Source organism: Cyprinus carpio, chromosome B25 (assembly GCF_018340385.1).
Source record: "Cyprinus carpio isolate SPL01 chromosome B25, ASM1834038v1, whole genome shotgun sequence".
Taxonomy (NCBI): domain Eukaryota; kingdom Metazoa; phylum Chordata; class Actinopteri; order Cypriniformes; family Cyprinidae; genus Cyprinus; species Cyprinus carpio.
In genome coordinates, this window is record NC_056621.1 from 14,899,224 (window position 1) to 14,922,242 (window position 23,019).

General features: G+C 38.8%; 1 protein-coding gene across 14 annotated transcripts in view; it reads right to left on the reverse strand.

Annotated features, from left to right (window-relative positions):
* cadps2 (Ca++-dependent secretion activator 2) overlaps positions 1-21,728 on the reverse strand; it is a 132,956-nt gene extending 111,228 nt beyond the window's left edge. For 9 of the 14 annotated variants that reach the window (XM_042752856.1, XM_042752860.1, XM_042752863.1 and 6 more), the window contains exon 1: positions 21,134-21,726. In XM_042752856.1, coding sequence (XP_042608790.1) covers positions 21,134-21,439 — 306 coding nt within the window. In that variant the 5' untranslated portion in view covers positions 21,440-21,726. Of the gene's footprint in view, positions 1-21,133 lie in introns of all 14 variants that reach the window. The other 5 variants (XM_042752855.1, XM_042752853.1, XM_042752851.1 and 2 more) reach the window with 3 other exon arrangements.
* Positions 21,729-23,019: the final 1,291 nt, after the last annotated feature.

Below are 23,019 nucleotides of genomic sequence, written 5' to 3' on the forward strand. Positions count from 1 at the left end.
AAATTGGATCCTGTATCCTACCCGTACTGTGCTCAATACCCATGCAGAAATGCCTGGCAGAAGTTTCCACGCTGCCCAGACTCTCTGAGAGTGGTACCAATTTCAATACTTCCTTTTGAGGGGATGTTAGATGTTCCGTGTCCAGAATGATGGCAGGAAGCACTGGAACATCTAAAATCTTGCTGGAAACCCCCGCCCCCCGAGACACCAGAAGCGGCGGGGATGGAGGGGTTTTGTGAGGGTAACGGGGCGGGGCGAAAAAAGCTCTCGAGCGCGCCCCACCCCGTGAGGGACTCCCCCCACCAGCACGGGTGCCATGGCGTCAGGACTTCTTCTTCCTATTAATAAAAGTCCTGAGGTCTGGCTTGGGAGGTTGCTGAGCACGGCGAACCTGTCCCCAATCCCTACGAGGGGGAGCACGGTCTGTAACGCTCTGCTTTTTAACCTCCCTGGTTTTTGAAGGACCGGGGCGAGGCTGGGTGGCTGATGGCCCCTCCCCTTGAGTGCGGCGAGGAAGAAACTGAACGAACGCTTCTTCATGTTTCTTTACTTCCCTAAACCTGTCGACGACCGAATTAACTGAATCGCCAAACAGGCCAGATGGAGAGATAGGGGAGTCTAAAAGAAACAAACGTTCCTTCTCTTTAATGCCCGTCAAATTAAGCCACAGATGCCTCTCCGTGCTGACTAAAGCTGACATCGACCGGCCAATGGCACGAGCCGTCTGCTTGGTCGCCCGGAGAGACAAATCTGTGGCCCGACGAAGCTCAGCGAATGCTTCCTCGTCGATTGTACTGCCCACACTCAAGTCCTTCAATAGGTCAGCCTGGTATGCCTGTAACACCGCCATAGTGTGCAGCGCAGCACCAGCCTGACCTGCAGCTTGATAAGCTTACCCACTAGCGATGATGTAATTCTACAAGGTTTAGTGGGGAGAGTAGGTTTCTTCACCGAGGATGCAGATTCAGGTGAGAGATAGCTCGCAAGCGACTCTTCAACCCGAGGCATCTCCGAATATCCCCCGCGATTTTGCATCCACGATAGTTGAAAAAGTCAACGTCGAGGGCACAAAAATGCGGGAAGTATATGGTTTGCTCCATGACTTCGACAGTTCATCATGGAGGTCCCCACCCGACAGAAACCTATCCTCCAGCTTACTACGTTTGGGGGTCTCTTGGTCGCGTGGCCAGTCAAGCTGCAGCCTGTCCACCGCGCGAGTAACCACCTCGAGCAGCTCCTCGACCGATTTCCTCTCGCGAGAGGAGCGTTCAGAGGCCTGCTCATCGCCCGAAGACTCAAGAGATATATCATCCTCCTCGTGAATCGAAGAAGAAGCCCCGGAGCGCGCTTCGAGATCACGAGAGAGGATGCGTGGATCTGGTGACACTGCAAGCGAAAGGGACGGGCCCGTCGCTCGCTCGTCACGCAGACCCGCACGAGAGCCCTCCGACGAAAAGGTGGGTGCGGTCTGAAAATAGTTCGGACGAGCACAAAGCATCTTCACTGAGAACAGTTCACAATGCTCGCACTCGCCCATCTCTAAAGCCAGAACCGCGTGCTCTTCCCCCAAACAAACAAAACAGTAATCATGCGTATCCAGCTCATACATAGGACGAGAGCATGGAGGAACACAACACTTACTGTTTCGTTGGGTCATCGTACGAAGATCTGTAGTAGACAAAAAGAATCTTCCTGACGCACACATGCACAGAATGATCTGAAGACAAAAGACCTGTTGATGCACCTGTGGCTTATCTATTTATATTATTTATTAATTTTTTCCAAAGCAAGTGTAAAATCAGCCTAGGACAACCTGGTTGCTGGAGAGGTAATTCACATGAGAAGGACAGAAATCAAAAGTTTAATGGTTTGTGGAGCTAATAGTAAAAACATCAGATCTGTCAAATGGTGACTGTGGTGGGCGAAAGCATTTTAGCCCTAGAGTTCAGGTTTACTCTAGTTCACACACCCACCCAAAAAAACAACAAAAGCACTTAATAAACATCATTAATGCTCCCAAAGAGTTCTGAGGGCATGAAACCACCCCATCTAGTGCATATACATATAGCTGCTCACTTAGTACAGGTTTGTGAGTTTCTTTTTGTTTCTTTTGCTATAATATCACAAGCCTGTTATACAGATGGTCTCCATTTTCTCAATCTTAATTTTTTTTTCTTTTGTTCTCCTTCCATTGATGGCATTTTGCTTTTGCCACTCCCTGAGCATGACAACCCCTTCACATCGTCATGGCAACATCATCCACTGCGTGGCTTCCAAGGACCAGGCTGGCTGCTGCAGCAAGTCGCTTTCTGTTTTTATATCAGCGGCAAAGGGTAAAACACCAATCATGAAACGAATACAAGCTGCCACCCTTCCTTGATTAGTACAGACATTCAGATCATCTTTTAGACTAAAAATATGTCTGAAGCATTTCAAGCTAAGAGGTCAAAATTCAATAATAGATACAATTTAACAAAATTAAAAGTTATTGAGAGAATGCACAGAATGAAGCTAAAATTTGTGACAATTTGGTTATGATTTACTCACCTTCATGTTGTTCCAAACCTGAATAAGTTTCTTTCTTATGTTGAACACAAAAGAAGACATTTTGAAGAATTTTGAAGTACCAAAGAGTTGTTGGTCCCCATTGACTTCCATAGTAGGGAAAGGAATACTACGGAAGTCAATGGGGACCAACAACTGTTTGATTACCGACATTCTTCAAAATATCTTATTTTGTGTTCAACATAAGAAAGAAACTCATACAGGTTTGGAACGACAAGAAAGTGAGTAAATGACAAAATTTTCATTTTTAAGGTGAACTATCCCTTTAACACCATCAAGGAACTAAAAGACTATCATGATTTATAGTAATCGCTGATGAAAAAGGGTAACTTTTCCTTCATTACATCATATCAAGTATCACTAGGCTCAAGCGAGTAAGTCCACAAGGCTGTCAGGGAACAGGTGTCACCTGGAACTCTCGTCCCAAGCCTGGATAAACATACACTCCTTCTACTAATCAAACACACACTCACCTCTCCTTTAACAAACATGCTTCAATGCATCTCTTCACTGAAACACCAGTATGTAATATTAGATAACACTTTCGTAAAACAAAACAATCGATAATCAAACATCATATTAAAGAGATATTATTACAGCCAGGAAGTTAGACTGTGAAATTATCCATAGCATCCTACACTCATAAACAATGTCCTGCCAACTATTTTTTTTTAATATAAAGTAAAAATTTTATGCAATGACAAACACTTCAAACACAACTTCATATGACCTAAAGTGCATGTTTAATTCAGTGAATGCAGTCTATCGAAGAAATACAGCTTACTTATTTTCCAATTATTACAATTTTTATTTATAAAAATAATGTTTAATTTTTTTTATAAAAATAATGTATGAGATTTCAGCAATGAAATGTGGAGCTGATATTACTTAAAAACAAATAAACAAATTGCTTTGTGGGATACAGTGTCCAGCACATCCAGCTCTGTTGTACATTGCACATTTAAAATGCATGCTATGTGCAGTATACATATTATATACATCAAAAACAGTAAAATGGTAGTATACAATGCTGAAGACAGCCTAGGATTCAAATTTACAACCCTGCCATCTGAGCAATTACTACAGACTCACAAGTAGGGTTGCAAAGGAGTGGAAAATTTCCAATAAATATCCTGAAACTTTCCTAAAATCCCTGGAAGATTCCAAAAAATCCTGAAAAGTTTCCAACTTTTTGCAACCCTACTCACAAGAGTGTTACATTTGACTTTGTTAGAGAAAAACAATTTAGTTCAATTAGAAGCTACCTCACATGCTTCCTCCACTCCATATAGGCTCATGTCTACCTGTGATTGAGTTTTTCCTAAACAAACATCCACCACAGCAGTTCCTATAAAAATCAACTGGCAAAAAACAAAGAGAGCGAGAGAAAAACAAAGAGAGCAATAAAGAGTGAGGAGAGAACGTGTGTATGTGTATACGACAGAGATTCCCACCGGCACCATTGGAAGCTAATGGAGAAGAAACGCTGCAGACATTCATCACAGAACAACATGCAGAGCTAACAACCCTGATGGCTGCTCCTGTCTCTGCCACGAGCCTTTGTTCAAGCCCATTAGTGGAAACTCATTGCCAAATGGCATCAAATAGCCACTCAAACCAAAGTGTGCCTACATTTAGGTTTGGAGTATTGTAAACATCAATATTTGAGGGTAACAACCAAACTTTCTGAAAGGTCTGCATGATTGCTCTCTAAATGAAAGTTACCAGCCCCATTTTCTGCCAGTGACCTGAGGTCAGGAAGGAAATTCTCTGGCTTGCTGTTTATTCAGACATTTCCTATCATTGTTTAGTGGAATAGTTCACCCAAAAGTGAAAAATTACCCCATGATATACCCACCCTCAAACCATCCTAGGTGTATATGACTTTCTTCTTTCATATGAATACAATCATTAAAAAGTTGTATTAAAGGGGTCATATGACGTTGCTAAAAAGAACATTATTTTGTGTATTTGGTGTAATGCAATGTGCTTATGCTGTTTAAGGTTAAAAAAAAAACATTATTTTCCACATACTGTACTGTACATTATTGTTGCTTTATGCCCCGCCTTTCCGAAACAAAAGCTCATAGTCTTTTTTACAAAGCTTATCTTTCTGAAAAGCATGGTGTACGCTGATTGGCCAGCTATCCAGTGCGTTGTGATTGGCCGAATACCTCAAGTGTGTGACGGAAATGTTACGCCCCTTAACATACTGTTGTCTGAGTGTGATGAGACAAAACCAATAAAACCCATTACAAATGAGACATTTGTTGCATCCAGTGGGGACATAATTACTGATTATAATGACTGTCTTTTTACGCGTTGTGTTGCGTATCACGCTGCGTAAACATAAACCATGTCTGCATTTGTGATCGGAGAAAAAACAACAAGCACTACTCTACACTGCTCAAAACTCGCATTTGAATCGTCAGTAACAAATTCTTTAAATAACAAAAAATACAAAAAACAAACAACAAAAAACAACCTGACTGTCCTTGCAAAGTTGGAACTGCCCCACTTTATAGAAACAGCCATTGTGCACAGAGGCTACTCTCCCAGGTTCAGGAAACAGTCCTCCGTAAAATGCCCTGCACATATCTAAATATCTGGGTTGAAATTTTCTGTAACAGTGTTGAAATACAACTTAACCACTGATTTTTATTTGTGTCCTCTTTTGGAAGGCCAAAACAAAGTTTCACTTTCACAATGAAACACACAGTGTCTCCACGACATGACGACGGCTGCAGCAACAATACTACAGCGAGAATAAAAGTTACGCCTTCTTTCTTTGGCGGCGTTATCTTCCCATACAGTGACGTAGACATGTGGAGGCGTTTTTAAACGTGTTGTTTTAGGAGGGTGTGGACAAGTCTTAACTTTTCTAAAGAATATCTCTTTGGGTTTGAGACTTTAGCCTTTGCAACTTTAGGGATATTATCTATGCACAAACAGCTTGTAACACTCCAAAGAAAAAGAAAAACTTGAAATTGCATCATATGACCCATTCAAAAAAAATTGTGGCTTTTCCAAGCTTTATAATGGCAAAGAATGGTGGCCACGATTTTGAAGAAAAATAAAGTGCATAAATCCATCATTGCGCACATGCATTCACGAGAGAGTGGTGTTCCAGCGGATGACGTAGTACAAAGGGGTAGCATAAGCTCCGGTGAGAATATGCTAGTCTTGCAAGAACCAAGTTTTGTTTACAAACAAACAGCTTTTGCTTTTCTCAAACAAACCTTTGCTGTAAACAAACAGCTTTTGCTTGTCTCCTCTTGGTTTATATCGATATCCTCCTACATTTTTCTTTACAAATCCTTGTGTTGTACTTGATAATTGGTGACCAATGTTTTGTTTTGCTCTCTCCTCTGCATTTCCACATTTGTCGCTTTTTTTTTTTTTACCAGAGCTTATGCTACGCCTACATTCTACGCCATCCATTGGAATGCCACTCTCTCATGAACACGTGTACGACAGTTAATGGAAGCTAGAGATTGCAGTTTATAGAGTTTTAAATATATATAGATATTTTTCTTACACAAATGTGATGCAATCTATGAAAACCCACCACATGGTAAAATTGTACCTATTATAGTTTTGATACCATATAAAAGTTGGGTTCAAGCCATTTCCAAAATGTCCTTTTTCGTAAAACTTAATTTTGTCCGTAGCTTGAACACAGCAAAAGATATGGCTATCTGAAGTTGGCTGATGACCATTATTTTCAGGAACAGAATTATCACAAGTAAAAGTCACTTTACTTTCAAAAAAAACAAAATCACAACACTAAACAATCACAAAAAAAAACAAAATTACTTTGGTAAAATACATATTTTGGTCACTATACATGTTGTAAAAGATACAAAATGGCACCAAGGAACACACAACACTTGCAAACATTTGAACATTAAGTGTATATCTATTCATAAAACATCACAGCATGCAGGCTATCTCCAATACTTCGTGTTCTACTACTCTGGATTCATACATAACCAGACACAGTACAGAATTGTTACTTGTAGTTTTGTGTTCTAAACTTGTAGTTTTATTTCACGCTGTCGCTGTTTGAACTTAATGAAAGTAATGCATAGCGTTAATATGAAAATAGTGCGGACACAGTCTTTTCTGCTTGCCAAAATAAATAGCTATTTTTCTGCACTAAACAAGTGAATTTTGGCAAGATATTTTCAGAAAAGAAAGACAAGACGCTATTGAATAATAATTTAATGAAAACCCTATTTTAACAAAAACTTGGCATTCAACTGTTTTTAAAATTTCCTGAAAACATCCCAGCGAGACATCTAAAGGGGTTTTCCTAGATCACATCACAAATGCATCAAATCACTTCAGAAGGCCTTTATTAACCTCCCAGAGTAGTGTGAAGCACTTTATGATAGATGGATGCACTTTATTTTGCTTCAAAGTCTCAACCACCATTCACTGCCATTATGAATCTTGAAACAGCCAGGACATTTTTTTAATAGAACTCAAGATTGTTTTCGTCTGAAAGAAGAAAGCCATATACACCTAGGATGGCTTGAGAGGGAGTAAACTTTGACGAACTATCCCTTCAATGTAGGTCTTCATTTGGTAGCTGTCTGTGATTAAAGCCAACATAAAACAGCATTCTAAACCCATTTAACTTCTGTAATGTGATGTATTTCGAAGTGAAACAATAAATACTGGGAAGAACATTTTATCTAACGGGAATGACTGGCCCATGAAAAAGAGGTTCCAGATCCTTCTGCAAAGTTTATAGTTGATTGTAGAAGAATACTCTCCTGCTGAAATGCGACCCTGGGCCACTTTTGAAAAGGCTTTCTGACAAAGAAGTGGAGACTGAAAGTCAAGTTCAATCTTGAAAGCATCTCAATGGAAACACTGACAATTTTTTTCAATCCACCTTTTGGCTATTACTTCCATGCTAACAAGTTTTTAACACACCATTAACTATAAAAAACTATTAGAAAGATTTCAGTAAGGCTAAATTAACTCCATTATTTAACATTAACCAATAGCCTTTGTAGCCAACATGCCAGAAGTAAAGTTTTGTCAGAAGTGAAGTACTGTGATAAAACATTACAAAGATGTTTTCCTTTAAAATAACATGCTCAGAAGAGCACAATAAGACTAGGAGAAAGTCAACAGTGTCAAATCTAATTTAATATTGACTTTACATAAATCAAGTAGAACTCAGAAGAATAGGTGGGAGTGACTTGCAAAGAGAAAGTTGAAGACATGTACAGAGAAAAAGAGGCAGCAGGGAACAAAGACAAAGATCAGACATTCAGATGAGACGAGCGATGGGCTGAATGATATTGAAGATGGAAAATAAAAGAAAAAACGAAAACATCTCCCCCATGGCTTATTCTTTCAAAGATGAGAGGGTTTCTAAGTAGTGGCACAATTAGGTTGCAGCTGATGAAGACACTACATGAAACAGAATAGCTCTCCAGGCCAGCAATAAGAACTAGCATCAAATGATAGGAGCCCACACAAATGCCTGACTGAAAATAGCTCGACTGGTAGAATGCAGTGGGTGGATAACCACGAAAATAGTACCAAAAGCAGCACCATGAGTTATTATTAAGTAGGTATATACTGTATGTACTCCCTGTCGAAGCTCACAAGTTGTTGTGTCATGTCATATCAAGTTATCCTGACAAACAGCCTGACCGTGCTGTCAGTGGTCTGACACACATGGATGTGGACAGGAGATGATGTGATGACAGACAGGCACTGAAGCTTGCTTGAAAACTCCCCCAGAAATCCAAAGGCTGTCAATAGGTCTGCCACTAAGTCAAACCAATTTTATCTATCTGAAAGTAAAGCTTACTTTTTTAGGTAAGGTCTAGTCTTCATGCAAAGTGTTTGTCCCTTCCTATTGTGTTCCACCATCTGCTAAGGCGAAAACACTGATTCCTTGTGTCATGTTTGGATCTCGCTGGTCCTTTCCCACGGGAACTCACAGTGAAGGCACTGTGGGAAACAGCAGGGGAGAGGTACCACGGTGCATCTTGCTGTCCTACAGGTCTGTCACGACTAGTGTTGCCCTGAAGCTGCTCTCTGCTCACCACTGATAAAGAGCTGCATGCTGTGTGGTGTATTACGTTTACACGCCCACACCATGTTTTCAGCTGTTCCTGCATTTCCGAACCCTCACATTGCTTTGAGAAATTGTCATAACTTGTTTAGGGAATCGAACAAGGTGTTCTAAAGGTTCTGTGCTTGTCTGCTGGACAGATTTGATGGCGTCACCTTGAATAACATTATGAGACTCAGATAAACACAATCAGAAAGCTTGACACGTGTTTATGTTTTTGTTATCCTGGTACCTTTTTACACAAATGGGTGGAGAAGAAAACTTGTTGAGTCTGGCCTTTCTTCTTTAATTGATGATTCTAAAGGTGCAATTTGACTTAAGCAAAAATAAAAAAGGTAGCAAGAAACAGACATAAAGCCTGTAAAATATGTTGTATTATGTTGTTTATTATAGCAAAGGCAACATGTCATAGGAATTCCATGACCGGGGGATGGGAGCGCCGGAGTTTATGGAGATTAGAAAAAAATCTAGCATTAATTCTGATCTTGGTTTGTCTTTAAAAACGAAGACAATCTGACGTTTGTCGTAGGAGAAGTCACACCGCAGGACTTTACGCTAAATCTTCTGACACTGCCAGAACTTCGTCAGAGGTTAAATTTGATCGCAAAAGTCATTAATAAGATGTCTGTGAACATGTCAAACTAACAAAGACAACAGATTTTAGCCTAGGATTGAAGGAATCTTTTAGGATTTAAGAAATTTGTCTCAGACGGCCAAAACCATACAAGTGTGTGCACAGCTTAAGACAACAAACCAGACTTCTACCCTGTCTTGTTTTTGTTGCAATCAAATAAATATAGTACATTTAATTTATGTCTAGGCAATCCAGCGGGTCTCATTGTAGTTGAGTACACAATTCCTTTTTAGAGTGGACCGCATTCAAATATCTGCTTATTGGTTTCCAGCATCTTGGCAACAGAGATTGTCCCTCATTGAAGTGATATATTGGCATGCTGTCTCTGAAGTATACGTAGGTGGTGACTGAGGTGCATTTATCTGCATACAGATGTCCTTTATGGCCGATTGCTCACTTTCACCTCCTCTCATTCAACAGCATCCGCTTCCTCAATCTCTTCACTCCTCCTCATTTTCCATTTTCAGTCCCCATTCTGGTACTATTTTGAGTCACACAAAACATGATGCAGGAGGGAAGAGGGAGCTTCCGGGGGCGTCCTCAGGCAAAATGCTGGCAAGTGCGAGAACAGTTACCCAGATAAGGAGCTTGCAATTATGCTTTTGACCCAAGTCCCCTGACAAGCCCTTCTTCATTCCTCATGCTCTCAACCTTTTGTCACTCATCAAAGTGGCCGTGTCAACCCCTCAATCTCCTGATCTGCACTCTTCTCACATATCTCAATCCCTCTCCGAAGCCTTGATTTTCTCTCTCTTTACTTAATCTGAGATCAAGAGACTCAAGCCTCTCCACTTCCTATCACTACAATGACCAAAGAAATCTGTATTGGGTGTGAAGGTGGAACAAGAAAAAGATACTTCGATACTTAGCTGGAAACAAGAGACTGAGAGTAATCATTTAAACAGTAAAGCAACAAAATACTGATTTTCTGACACTGACCATTTTGGGATGATCAAATTGTGAATATATGCATGCACAAGATTTAAAATGGAGGGCAAAATGAAAAAAAAATGCATTCTTTTGAGTAATTTTAATCAGTAATTGAATAAAACATTGGCAATTTCTAGAATTAGAAAGTTGTAGTCTAAAAAAAACAAGCTCACATGCAAGCGAATAAGCATCTGCCTATGGGTACAACCATTCATAAAAGAAGAGTTTAAAACGTACTGTAACACACAAAACTGAATCAGAGTATAGTGCAAGCTGACTGATAAGGCATGAAAGTCAGAATGATCACTTATATAAAGTGTCATTCCCAATTTCACACGAAAGGATCTACTGCAAGCACGGTTTATTATATCAGTAGTGGAAACACACACACACAAAGCACATGCCTGGGAAGCTCGTAATGATGTTTTAATATTGTAAGGTCTTATATTGCCTTTGATATATAAAGAATTACTATCTTCCAGATCAGCATTCATATCAAGTCCTATTCAAGGCACCAAAAACAAACAAACAAACAAACAAAAAAAGACTGTGGGCTACACCGTATCATGTAGCCACCAGTAGGAAGGATTCAGTTTTGATACAACAGGTGTTCTGAGAGCAGTTTGCCCAATTAAATAAGCATTTGCTTCTTAACATATGAACTATAAAATAATCGACTTATAAAAGAAAAATTGAGAATTTCAGCAAATAATGGCATGATGCTTCAACAGATATTCATTCCATCAATCAAACTCTAGTGCATCTAAATAAAACACTACCTAACACTGAGACAAAGCACAAAGCTTGTCAAAAACAAATCTGCCATTGGCTGTGACTAAATAAGAAGCAACACCCAGCGCTTGGCAAGCATGTTAAAAACCCTATGGGCATCATTAGAGAGAGAATCTGACTGACTAAAACCATTCAAGAAATAGACCACAATCTAATAGGGATGGAGGATGAGGTACGGATATCCGGAGAGCATTGTATACCGGACAAACAAATCATTAATGATGACAACGGCACACCACAGAGATAAGATAGCAATGCTGATAGATTGTATGTGCTGTGCACTTTCGCCACACTGCAATGTTCCTGCTTGGCTTCTGGTAGAGCCTGAACCTTTTTCAGGAGGAGGCAGATTACGTGGGTAGGTGGGTAATGGAATTACCCAAAGCGAGAGATTTCAGAGAGCGCAACAATTGTATTTCAGTTGCTGCCGCTCCACACTGCCTCATTATGCACCTGCTGTTCTCTAAAGATTCTCACAGCTGATTTTTCTGCAAGGTCATAACATACCTGCAGATTCCTTGCAAACAGTGAGTTGCTCACAAACTGTCAGTGTTTGAATACTTCCTTTACATAGTGCACTTGCCCTAAAAGTGCCTCTTAGAGCAGACTGCCAAGTGAGGTAAGCACCCGCTGAACCTCGCTGTGACTTCCTATCGTTGCATTGCAAGGCGTTGGCCTTACATAACACTGTGTTGAGATATGCATCTCATGGAGAGCAAAACTGACAAGGGAAGGGGAAAAATGACAAAGAAGATGGGACTCTGCCTCCAGCGAGGCATCCGCCTGCCAATCTCCCCCGCCAGAGTCAAGGACTCATCTCCTGTGGAGAAACAGAGGCAAGTCTGCTTACATAAACTAAATCACACAGCTATTCAGAAGAGGAAAACAGGCCAAGAGGAAAACTATGCACAAGACTGTGCCAAGGGATTAGACATATGTGGAGGAATGAGTGGGACATCCATCAGTGTGATTTCCAGGCTGCTGTTCGCCATCAAGAAATGGATAAGCTATCATAATTGTGAGCACATGAGTGCAAACATATGGGGCTTCTCTTCAGAAAACTGAGAAACAATGAACAGATGAAAAAATATAGGTGAAAAGAGACTGAATAAATGAAGAGGGAGGGATGCTGAGAGAAAAAGGTATGAACGAAATGCAGTGAGACAGCTAGAGAGAAAAGCCTCAGCCCACTTGACAGTCAGAGTGTAAAGAAAAGGAAAGCAAACAATTTGCGAGGACAGAAGCTAGCTCTCATCTGCAGGGAATCTGGCTCATAAACAGAGATTAGTCTCCCAGTGGGCAGATATTCACATTTAGATTTAGTTATTCAGCAGACACTCCTACTCATATTAGCAGAGTCCAAACATACTGTATGAGTAGCCATTCCTGTATTTATACTTGTACCTACATAAATCAAACTTGATGATGCTACAAAATGCTTTGGAATCACAAAACATCAGCGTTTCTCGACTAAATATTTTCAATTTACAAGCTGGGATAGACAATATATTACTAATCTATGTTTGTTTAGAATCAGCACCACCCTAAACATCTATACAGAGTTCCTTCTTGTTCACTTTCTACACAATGGCAGGGTTGAGTACAATTCAAAAATGAAGAATTGGCTCCATTTCAGTTGACTAGTTGAATCTGAATTGAACTGGCCATGCCCTAGAGGAAACTGAAGTGGAATGTGAACTAGAATGGCAAGATAATTCAACAAAATTCAAAGTAATTCCTTCTGGAAAATGGCGTATTCTTCCACACTGCCACACAAAAATTATTGAAGGTTTAGTATATAATATTGACAGCTAGTGGTTGAAATGGGTAGGCTACTGCAGTCCAAAATCAAAATATTGTTTCTCCCGCCCCTCCTTCTCAAGACTCAACACTCCCATGGGTTGCCAGATTGAGGACACGCAAGAGGAACAAGCGCAACTGACAATGGAAGGTGGACCGCTCTGTCACAAGCACAAATTATGCCAACTCATGCAATAAACATAATTAGTTAGCTTGACAGATATGTGGATCACATACGAAGGTTAAAATGGCGATGGACGAGTGCGGGAGATTAAAGCATGTTGAAAGTTGTACAGTTTGTTAATCTTCGCTTGAAACTAATGTGCTGCTACATTGCTGGACACGGACAGAGCACACAAGCTCGCACATAACGAACAGATCGCGCACATACATTCAGGAATGAAGAAAAATCGAAAAGTTATAGCATATTCTTTCTGTTTCAGGGTGATACTACCCTCAGCACCGCCATAGTAGAGAGAGACGTTGCACAGACAAGTAAGCTAAGCGAGTTAAGCATTCATTTAACATGGACTTGGGCTAACTGTAGTGTTCCAATAAACCAAGTTAAAACTATTTTTATAGTATTATGCATTTATTTTTCATTTCATTATTAAAAATGTAATTTTTCTTATGTCTTATACTGTGCTTTTCTATTAAAAAAGTTACATTGATTTCCTTTATTTTAAATCTACTTCAATTTACATTCTAATTTCAAATCTGCATCCTGTTTGCTACCTCAATTAAAATTTAACTGAACTGGAATTTAAACAGCTTTCTTATAATCCAACCAATATAATCCAATATAACCTCTCTCCTCGCTGTGTGTTCATCTTGATTCTAGCTATGCAATGTTCAGTCATATACTGGCAAGTAGATTAATGAATAAGACTCCAACGGTCAATTTCACAAAACCTGTCAAGAACCATGAATTTCACATTTCTTTAGGAGAATGTGAGGGCATCTTTCAAAGGGCTGAAGTTGAACCGTATGGACTGCAACAATACAATGGCTTAAAACACTCAATCAGATCCATAAAGAAATGGATCAAGAGTTACGCAATGGGAATATCAAATCCCAGATCTTTACCTTAAAGAAATGCTCGCAGCTTAAACTGAGTAGCTGGCACGAAAACTCCCAAATATGACATAACTGAATGCATTTTGTAACAGTAGAAGCGCCACTATATAGTGGATCTATCACATTAGTCACCACATCGCTCAAGTCTGAAAAACTGAAACAACAGAAACACAAGGATGTTTGTTTTTCTTTATGATAATGTGTTGTTACAATTTGTTAAACATTACAATTCTGACTACATAATTCAGTTTATTGTCGAGGAGAAATACTACAAAACAGTTTAATATGAAACATTTCCCACAGTGGCATATCACTGGGAGATCCTTGAAACATACTAACAACAATGTGAACAGGTGCATGAGGGGCTTTCTGGTTCTCTGAATCTAAGTCGTGCAAGTAATCCATTAAGAATGAGTACACAAAATCTGATTAACAACAGATTAGCTTCACCTCTCCATTAAATTTGAATTTTAATTACCTTTGAAATAGAAATTTAATGACAGCGTATTTTTGCCATGAGACAGTAATGTGCGATAATGCCTTCAGGGACATCTATTTAATTCACAGGTGAAGCACATCTTGGCACCTTTATTACACCTTCCATATTTCAGTTTACAGAACTAGCCAGTGGCAATAACAACACATAAGGCCATGACATTCAAATAATGAGTGTGATCTGGATTACATACAAATAAAGGGAACAGACTACAGCTACAGTACTTTTGGAGAGTATCTACTGATGCCATGGTCCAGTAAATAAATGGCTTACGTCAGTCATGGGCAAAAAAAAAAAAAAAAAAAAAAAAAAAAAAAAAAAGGTGACAGAATTCCATAGCAATGAACTGAAATGTGCATCATACACAATAAACAGACTAGAAGCTTTATGTGCTCACTCAGGTCCCTAAAGGTTTTTGAGCAAAAATGCTGTGGCAGAAATCATGCATAATATAGAATAACATAGCTGCATTTTTGCTACACTTGTCTCAAATTTATGTTGGCTGAGTCTGATATCTGTAATCATCACTAAACATGCTGTGAATTAAGAAATTTAAAAAGAATAAAATACATGCTAAAACAAATTACTAACTTTTTCCAAAGGTTTTAGCAACAGTGTCAGCAAGCAGTGAATTTGCTGTATATTGGAAGCTGAGACGTTCAATGTGGACACTTTTTGTTGCTGTGAAACAGCTCAGAGTGTAATTTTTCAGTGAAAAGCAGGTATTATTTAATTTATTTTCTTTAAACAAGTATTATACTCTTTATTCTGTTAAACTGAAATTTCCATCCGCCCACGTCTGTACAAATACTTATGGTTTTTTACCCATAAAACAAAATGTAAAAAAATTTTTGTGTCTATACAAAAATGCTTTTAAGAAGTGTTTTTCCCCTTTCCCATATGTCTTGTCTCACTAAAAAATAGTGTTGGAATATTCTATATGACTATATAAATAGTTATAACAATCACACTCTCAAAATGAAAAAAAAAAAAAAAAAAGCTCCAACACCAGTTAGTACACTAGCCAGTCCAGGATCAAAGCATTCATTTAAACTCTATGTGGTATAATTTTGCATGTTTTAATCCAAATGAGGCTTCACAACACATTTAAGATTCCCACATTCAAATCCATTGTTCGTTTGCACTGCATTTTAGTCTAACAGCATGTGCTCCAGATAAAAGTTCTTGAATAACACAAAAGTGGGTTGACAGCATGGTGGCTTTGGGGAAAAACACATAAAAGTCGGATTCCTTGTGCCCAAAGCTACTTTTCATGAAGACTGTAAAGAAAGCAAAACACTGTAAATGAAGTCATAACAAAGAAGAAGGTTAAATCCAAAAAGGGCAAAACTAAAATGCTAGTGGATGACCGTTCATGATCAGATACCTTTTGATAGCACAGACTCTAAAAGGCAAGGTGTTACTTTGACAGTGTATCTGCGATTATGCATAACAATGCCTTCAAGTTCAAGACGGCATAAGAACACACGTAAGATCTTGTACAAAGTCATTCAGACACTTTGGACAGCTCAAAAGACAGAAGATGTGTGTACGTGTCCCTAGTGACTGTAAAAGGGTAACCGGCAGCATACTTACACTGACTGACTTCTATCACGTGGAGTGGCATATCAAAAGTGAAGGCTTGCTGATCACATGCAGTGCAGTAAAGGAATCCTCTCACTACCTGCATCATATCCAGGAGGAAAACAGTGCCTCAAGGAGTAATTGAATATCACCTGATCAGGTCTGTGAAGCCGGGAAGGTTACCTTCTCATTTAGGCAGCAAAGATATTTCCATGAGCCATGACAGAAAAATCAATAATCTGCCCCTAGCTACTCTCAAGATTGCCTCCAACTGAGAATATTTATTCAACAAAGACTGTAAAGGTAGATTTATTTCTTCTTGGTTTTATGTGTAATTAAGGGTGATACTTGTGTCGTCCAACTTTTATGGCGAGGCCATGGTTGTGCCCTTAAGCATTTTGATTGAACAATAGGCCACAATTCTAAATTAAATGGAGGTCAATGTGTCTTATTAGACACATATAACTCAGCTTTCTTCTGCTTTTGCACTATATGACTTGAAGGATAATTTAGATTCATATTTGTGGAAATTGTAAAGATTCTAAAATTTAATGTAAAGAAATAAACATATACAAATCAGCAGATCTCCAGGAATTCTTCTTTTACTATTTCTGTCTACAGTGTACATTTGTTTAATGTGAATAGAATTAAAGTAAACTAAACTGACAAGGTGGTATTTTTGTAACACACATTCCTCTTGAAATCCACACAAGTGTAGCTAATTTATGAAATAAAAAGCAAAGAAAAAATTTAAATAATAGTAGTGTAGACCACCATACCAGAATCCAATCCATGGCAATTCAACAAACTGGAATAACTAAAGTGTCTTTATGAATACAGCCACTAAGGGGCCAAGGTTTGGCTTGTTATCATGACCCCAAGAAACACTGCTGGTAAATGCCAAAACTACATTGTCTGGCTGCAAAAATCTACTTTCTTGATTGTTTGCCATTCAAAATGGCCTGTGTTTTCAGACTTTGTATTTTTGATGTACAATTTTGTTATATTATATATGTTTTTCCAGTGCCAATTTGTTTTTGTAGGGCTCCTAAAAGTATTCAAAACACTTTTTCCCTTTCTGCTGCCCTTCAGGATAGTCACATATTGTGCCTTCAGCCAATCAGCATCGTTATGACATCATTTCCTGAGTCTGAATGAGAATGCTTACAGAAAGCTCTCTCATATACAGGTGCATCTCAATAAATTAGAATGTCCTGGAAAAGTTCATTTATTTCAGTAATTCAACTCAAACTGTGAATCTCGTGTTTTAAATAAATTCAATGCACACAGACTGAAGTAGTTTAAGTCTTTGGTTCTTTTAATTGTGATGATTTTGGCTCACATTTAACAAAAACCCATAAATTCACTATCTCAAATTAGAATACTTCGTAAGACCAATAAAAAATATATATATATTTTTAGTGAATTGTTGGCCTTCTGGAAACTATGTTCATTTACTGTACATGTACTCAATACTTGGTAGGGGCTCCTTTTGCTTTAATTACTGCCTCAATTTGGCGTGGCATGGAGGTGATCAGTTTGTGGCACTGCTGAGGCGGTATGGAAGCCCAGGTTTCTTTGACAGTGGCCTTCAGCTCTTCTGCATTTTTTGGTCTCTTGTTTCTCATTTTCCTCTTGACAATACCCCATAGATTCTTTATGGGGTTCAGGTCTGGTGAGTTTGCTGGCCAGTCAAGCACACCAACACCATAGTCATTTAACCAACTGGTGCTTTTGGCAGTGTGGGTCTTGATGCCTTGACCCCAGCCTCAGTCCATTCCTTGTGAAGTTCACTCAAACTCTTGAATCGATTTTGCTTGACAATCCCCATAAGGCTGTGGTTCTCACAGTTGGTTGTGCAAATTTTTCTTCCACACCTTTTCCTTCCACTCAACTTTCTGTTAACATGCTTGGATACAGCACTCTGTGAACAGCCAACTTCTTTGGCAATGAATGTTTGTGGCTTACCCTCCTTGTGAAGGGTGTCAATGATCGTCTTCTGGACAACTGTCAGATCAGCAGTCTTCCCCATGATTGTGTAGCCTAGTGAACCAAACTGAGAGACCATTTTGAAGGCTCAGGAAACCTTTGCAGGTGTTTTGAGTTTATTAGCTGATTGTCATGTCACCATATTCTAATTTGTTGAGAGAGTGAATTGGTGGGTTTTTGTTAAATGTGAGCCAAAATCATCACAATTAAAAGAACCAAAGACTTAAACTACTTCAGTCTGTGTGTATTGAATTTATTTAATAAATGAGTTTCACAATTTGAGTTGAATTACTGAAATAAATGAACTTTTCCACAACATTCTAATTCATTGAGATGCACCTGTACCTTTCTCAAATCATCATGATCACATGATAATTTTGAGGAAAAGCTTTTCTGTTCTCATTTGCCACCTGTTGCTTATCAGTCGATGAATAAAATTAAAATTCTGTAGTATTTCTCATGCTTTCCTAGAGCAAAAATAAAGTTAAGATTAGCACCTGGAATTGGAATGCAATTTACATCTCCCACAGGTGCAAAGTTGATAACAGGTTATTATCTGTACTTTTTTAAACAATTGCTTTGAGGATATTTCCATCTTTAGAAGTATGATTACATGCATTAGGCAGAAACAGAAACTAATAGGTCACAATAAGTCTCTTCACTTAACAGGTGGATTCCAAAAGCTGTATATGTTAGAGGTAGTGGGTGTGTGCTGGTAAAAATAGCATATGTGCCTGTTCTCATAAGTGATTCTACATTTATACCAAGAGGAGAGAAATAATTTCACAACAAAGCTGCTGTTTAACCATTTAAAGGAACACTCCACTATTTTTGAAAATAGGCTAATTTTCCAGCTCCCCTAGAGTTAAACAGTTGAGTTTTACCATTTTTGAATCCATTCAGCCGATCTCCGGGTCTGGCGGTAGCATTTTAGCTTAGCTTAGCATAGATCATTGAATCTGATTAGACTGTTAGCATCTCACTCAAAAATGAACAAAGAGTTTCCATATTTTTCCTATTTAAAAGTTGAATCTTCTGTAGTTACATTGTGTACTAAAAGCGATGGAAAACGAAAAGTTGCGATTTTCTAGGCCTATATGGCTAGGAACTATACTCTCAAGCAGGTGCAATGATATTACGCAGTGCCTGAAATTTGCTGGCTGCAACTCTGCAACTGCACAAACTAGCTATGGACTATTTTCAGGCACTGCGTAATATCATTGCGCCTGCTGCACCCATGGTACGGCAGCAAAGTTCCTTGATTATTATGCCAGAATGAGAATATAGTACCTAACCATATCGGCCTAGAAAATCACAACTTTTAATTTTCCGTCGGTCTTAGTACACAATGTAACTACAGAAGATTCAACTTTTAAATAGGAAAAATATGGAAACTCTTTGTTCATTTTTGAGTGAGATGCTAACAGTCTAATCAGATTCAATGATCTATGCTAAGCTAAGCTAAAATGCTACCGCCAGACCCGGAGATCGGCTGAATGGATTCGAAAACGGTAAAACTCAGCTGTTTAACTCTGGGGGAGTTGGAAAATGAGCCTATTTTTAAAAATAGTGGAGTGTTCCTTTAAGTTCTTGTTCTCATATTTACTTAAAAGGGACAGTTGACCCAAAAATGTAAATTCTATTACCAATTACACACCCTCACGTTTAAAAGCCCCAAACTGAAAGCTGAAAATGTAGATTATCTAGGCTTTCAATTAATGGTCAAAAATGATGAAAGAATATTCAAAATATTTTCATTTGCATTCCAAAGATGAACAAAAGCACTTGTGGGTTTGGAACAAGGAGGGTGATCAAATGATGACCATTTTCATCCTGGTGAACTATTCCTCCACATAATGTACCATGGCAAAATAATTTTATTATAATGACCATGAGGCAGTATAATCAAGAACATTTTCCCCTAAGTCATCCCTTTAATATTATCCATCTCATCTCCAAGAACTTGTAAAGTGAAGACAAGTGCTTTTTTACCCTGAGGCAACATGGTGCAACATTTACCATAAAAATGAAAAGGACTTGAGGCAGCATTTTGGGGTACCTCAGTCTGCCACACTGGCAGAACCCTCTTGAGAGCCTCTAGGCACCCTTCTGAAGGTGCATTAAATATTGTGAACTCAAAGAAGTTCAAAATATGTTTCAAGTGCCTCAAAGCTTTTCTCTTCTGATGGAGTTACTAAGGGAATTGTTGACAATGTATACAGTTCTTGCATGAAGTTGCACATTCTTCAGGGAACTGCCCTTTCAAATGGGTGCCTAGAAGTTCTCCAAAGAGTTCTACCAGTGTGGTAGTCTGACAACCCCAAACAGGGCCTGAAATAATAAAAATAATTTTTTTGTATATTTACAGTGATGTTGCCTCAGGGCAACAAAACCATTTTGTACACATTTTAAACACAATGCATATAATATGACAACAAGGTTAAATATGAAGGGATGTCATAAGCCAATAAAAAGTTTTTTTGTTTGTTTGTTTGTTTTATTTTCTTGGTCACCCTACATCCTTCTGGTCATTTTAATATCATTTTCTGGCATGGAGCACAGTGTTGCACTTTTTTTTATCTGAAGAACTGCATTGAGAAAAGCTATTTTAATTGATTTTTCTCACGTCATAAATAATTCACATTTGTATGCTGTTATTTATGCTGTTAGGAATCACCTAAATGTGTTTGTTACATGAATGCACTATAGATTGCATGCATATTGCAGCTGTTATATATAAAACAATCTGATGTTATATGTCTTAAAAGATTTGATGTCAGAAAATGTCTCTCTTGCAAAACAAAACCAAAACATTTGATAATTTCAAAATAACACTATTTTATCAATACGTAAATAATTTAGCTTGAAGCTCCAAATAGTTGATAGGCAACACAGGTACTGTATGAGTACAGTAAACAAACATTTAAAAGTGGGATGCGCAAGAGTTTGCTGTTGACAGTCTTACAAATCTTCTTTGAAACCTGTAAAAGTACTCTTTGCAACTACTGAGCCCCTGACCGATGCGCTGGGTGTAAAAGACAAATGTTTGCCTCAGTGAACAGGTTTTTGGCAGTGGGGGTTTCAATGGATTGAGGTGAGCGCGGCACGCGCGCGTTAATTTAAAGCGCGAAATATTCCAAACAGTGGTTTAACGGTCACTCACCTTCTGCTGACGGCGAGCCATATCTGTGGGCTGTTTGGCGTTAAACGGATACGCGATACATCTCAACACAAACACATAAATTTGTAGTTTAATTTTCCTCTCCGCTTCTTCTTTCTTAAGTCTCTCCTGCTCGTTTTTGCCCGCATCGGCGGGAGAAGGGACCGGTTCCTTGGTTTGGGTTCGCGGTGCGTCCGACGTCTTTTCAGGTTTGGGACTCTTTTTAACAGGTTTCCCGGTTTTAACGGGTAGTTCGTCCTCAGGTGGTAGTTCGCCCTCAGATTCATCGCTGGAGGACGGGTCCAGCATAGTCGACACTCAAGAGGCAACTCTCTCCTCGCAGCTCTGGGAAAAGCGAGGAAACCCGAGAGGTTTCTGACGACCTCGACCACAGAAGCGGAGTTTTTTTCTTTTCTTTTTCTGAGAGAATGTCAAATGTGTCAGTCGCGAGACTTTTGAGGGCGGAGTCAATCCGAGAGCGATTCGGAGAGGGTTGGATTGAGGAACATTCTTTATTTCTCTCTTGTGAAAAGAGCGTGAGCGAGGAGGTTAGAGGAGAGTTATGCGAGACAGGTAGGCAACCTGTGGCATGGACAACATGCAACACGTGGGAGGTTCCCTTCTTAAAGGTGCAGTCTGTAGATACCGATGCAATTTGCAAACTATTGTTTTCGTGTTAAATTTACACCAGTTAATTTGTCAAAACGTTAATACATTCAACACCTATTCATTTTTATTATTAAAATCCAATGCCAATCAATGCCACATAGACAAACAGGTTCACTATACAAGACAATTCTACATCCAAGACTCTTGGGAGGCAGTGTATAGATAGAAAAGGTAAAAACTAGAAATGGTGATTTAAAAAAAAAAAGTATATTTTTATGTGCATGTATAAAACACAGATGCTGAGTTAGTGTATAATGCACAAAAAAGTTCTGGCTGTGCAAAGGTAAGAAATATTAAACCCTAATCAGATATATATTTCCTACAAATGAGAGTTAAATGTACAGTCTGTTTTGAAATATTCCATCAACTGAATGATCAACAGCAAAGTGCAAAGCATTAAAATCCATTACAACCTGTTTATCCCTCACAGGCTCGTTTTCAGTCATAGATAAATAAATATGAAATTGAAACTGAAAAATGTAACCTTCAGACGACCACGGAGTATGCAACCACCAAACCAAAGTCACATACTCCAACTAAAATATGAGAGAAAAATGAGAATTATCTACCATTTTTTGTCGAAATGCTCTTCTGTACAACAGAAAATTATCTCCAATAAAAGGAGAGTAAATGTTCTTTTACTGGAGATATCAACAAGCACATGTCAGGTCTGCAAATAAATTAAGAGTTCACTTTGACTGTCACTAGGGGTCGAATTGCCTCAATCAAAACCAGAGGTCGGAACAGTAAAAAGGCACTTTACCCAGTAAAAAGTTATAGAAATTTATTTATGTGAAAAATATTTTAACAATAAAAGCAAACCACTGTTCATATTCAGCTTGCTGACCTGTGCACCCTGGGAGAATGTCTGCAGTGACTCACAGTAAGGCTTGCAGAAAAGCTATTGCCTGAATGTTAAACTCATCAGTCCTTGCACAATCATTAAGTATATAAGAAGTAAGTATTAAATAATACATAATCAGGTTAGACCCTTCAGATAGCCTGTCATTACCTCAGACATAACTAAACAGTGACCTTGAATCACAATGGCTGCAGGATCCGAGAATGAATTTTCATAACGTGGGTGGTTTACAGAATTAGTTCTCATCACTGCTTCCCTCTGAGAACAAATATTAGCCCAAGCCCATTCAAATGGCACATTAGAGCCTCTTTTGCTTTACATCAGCTTTAAAGTCTCATATATTTTAATTCTTATACCA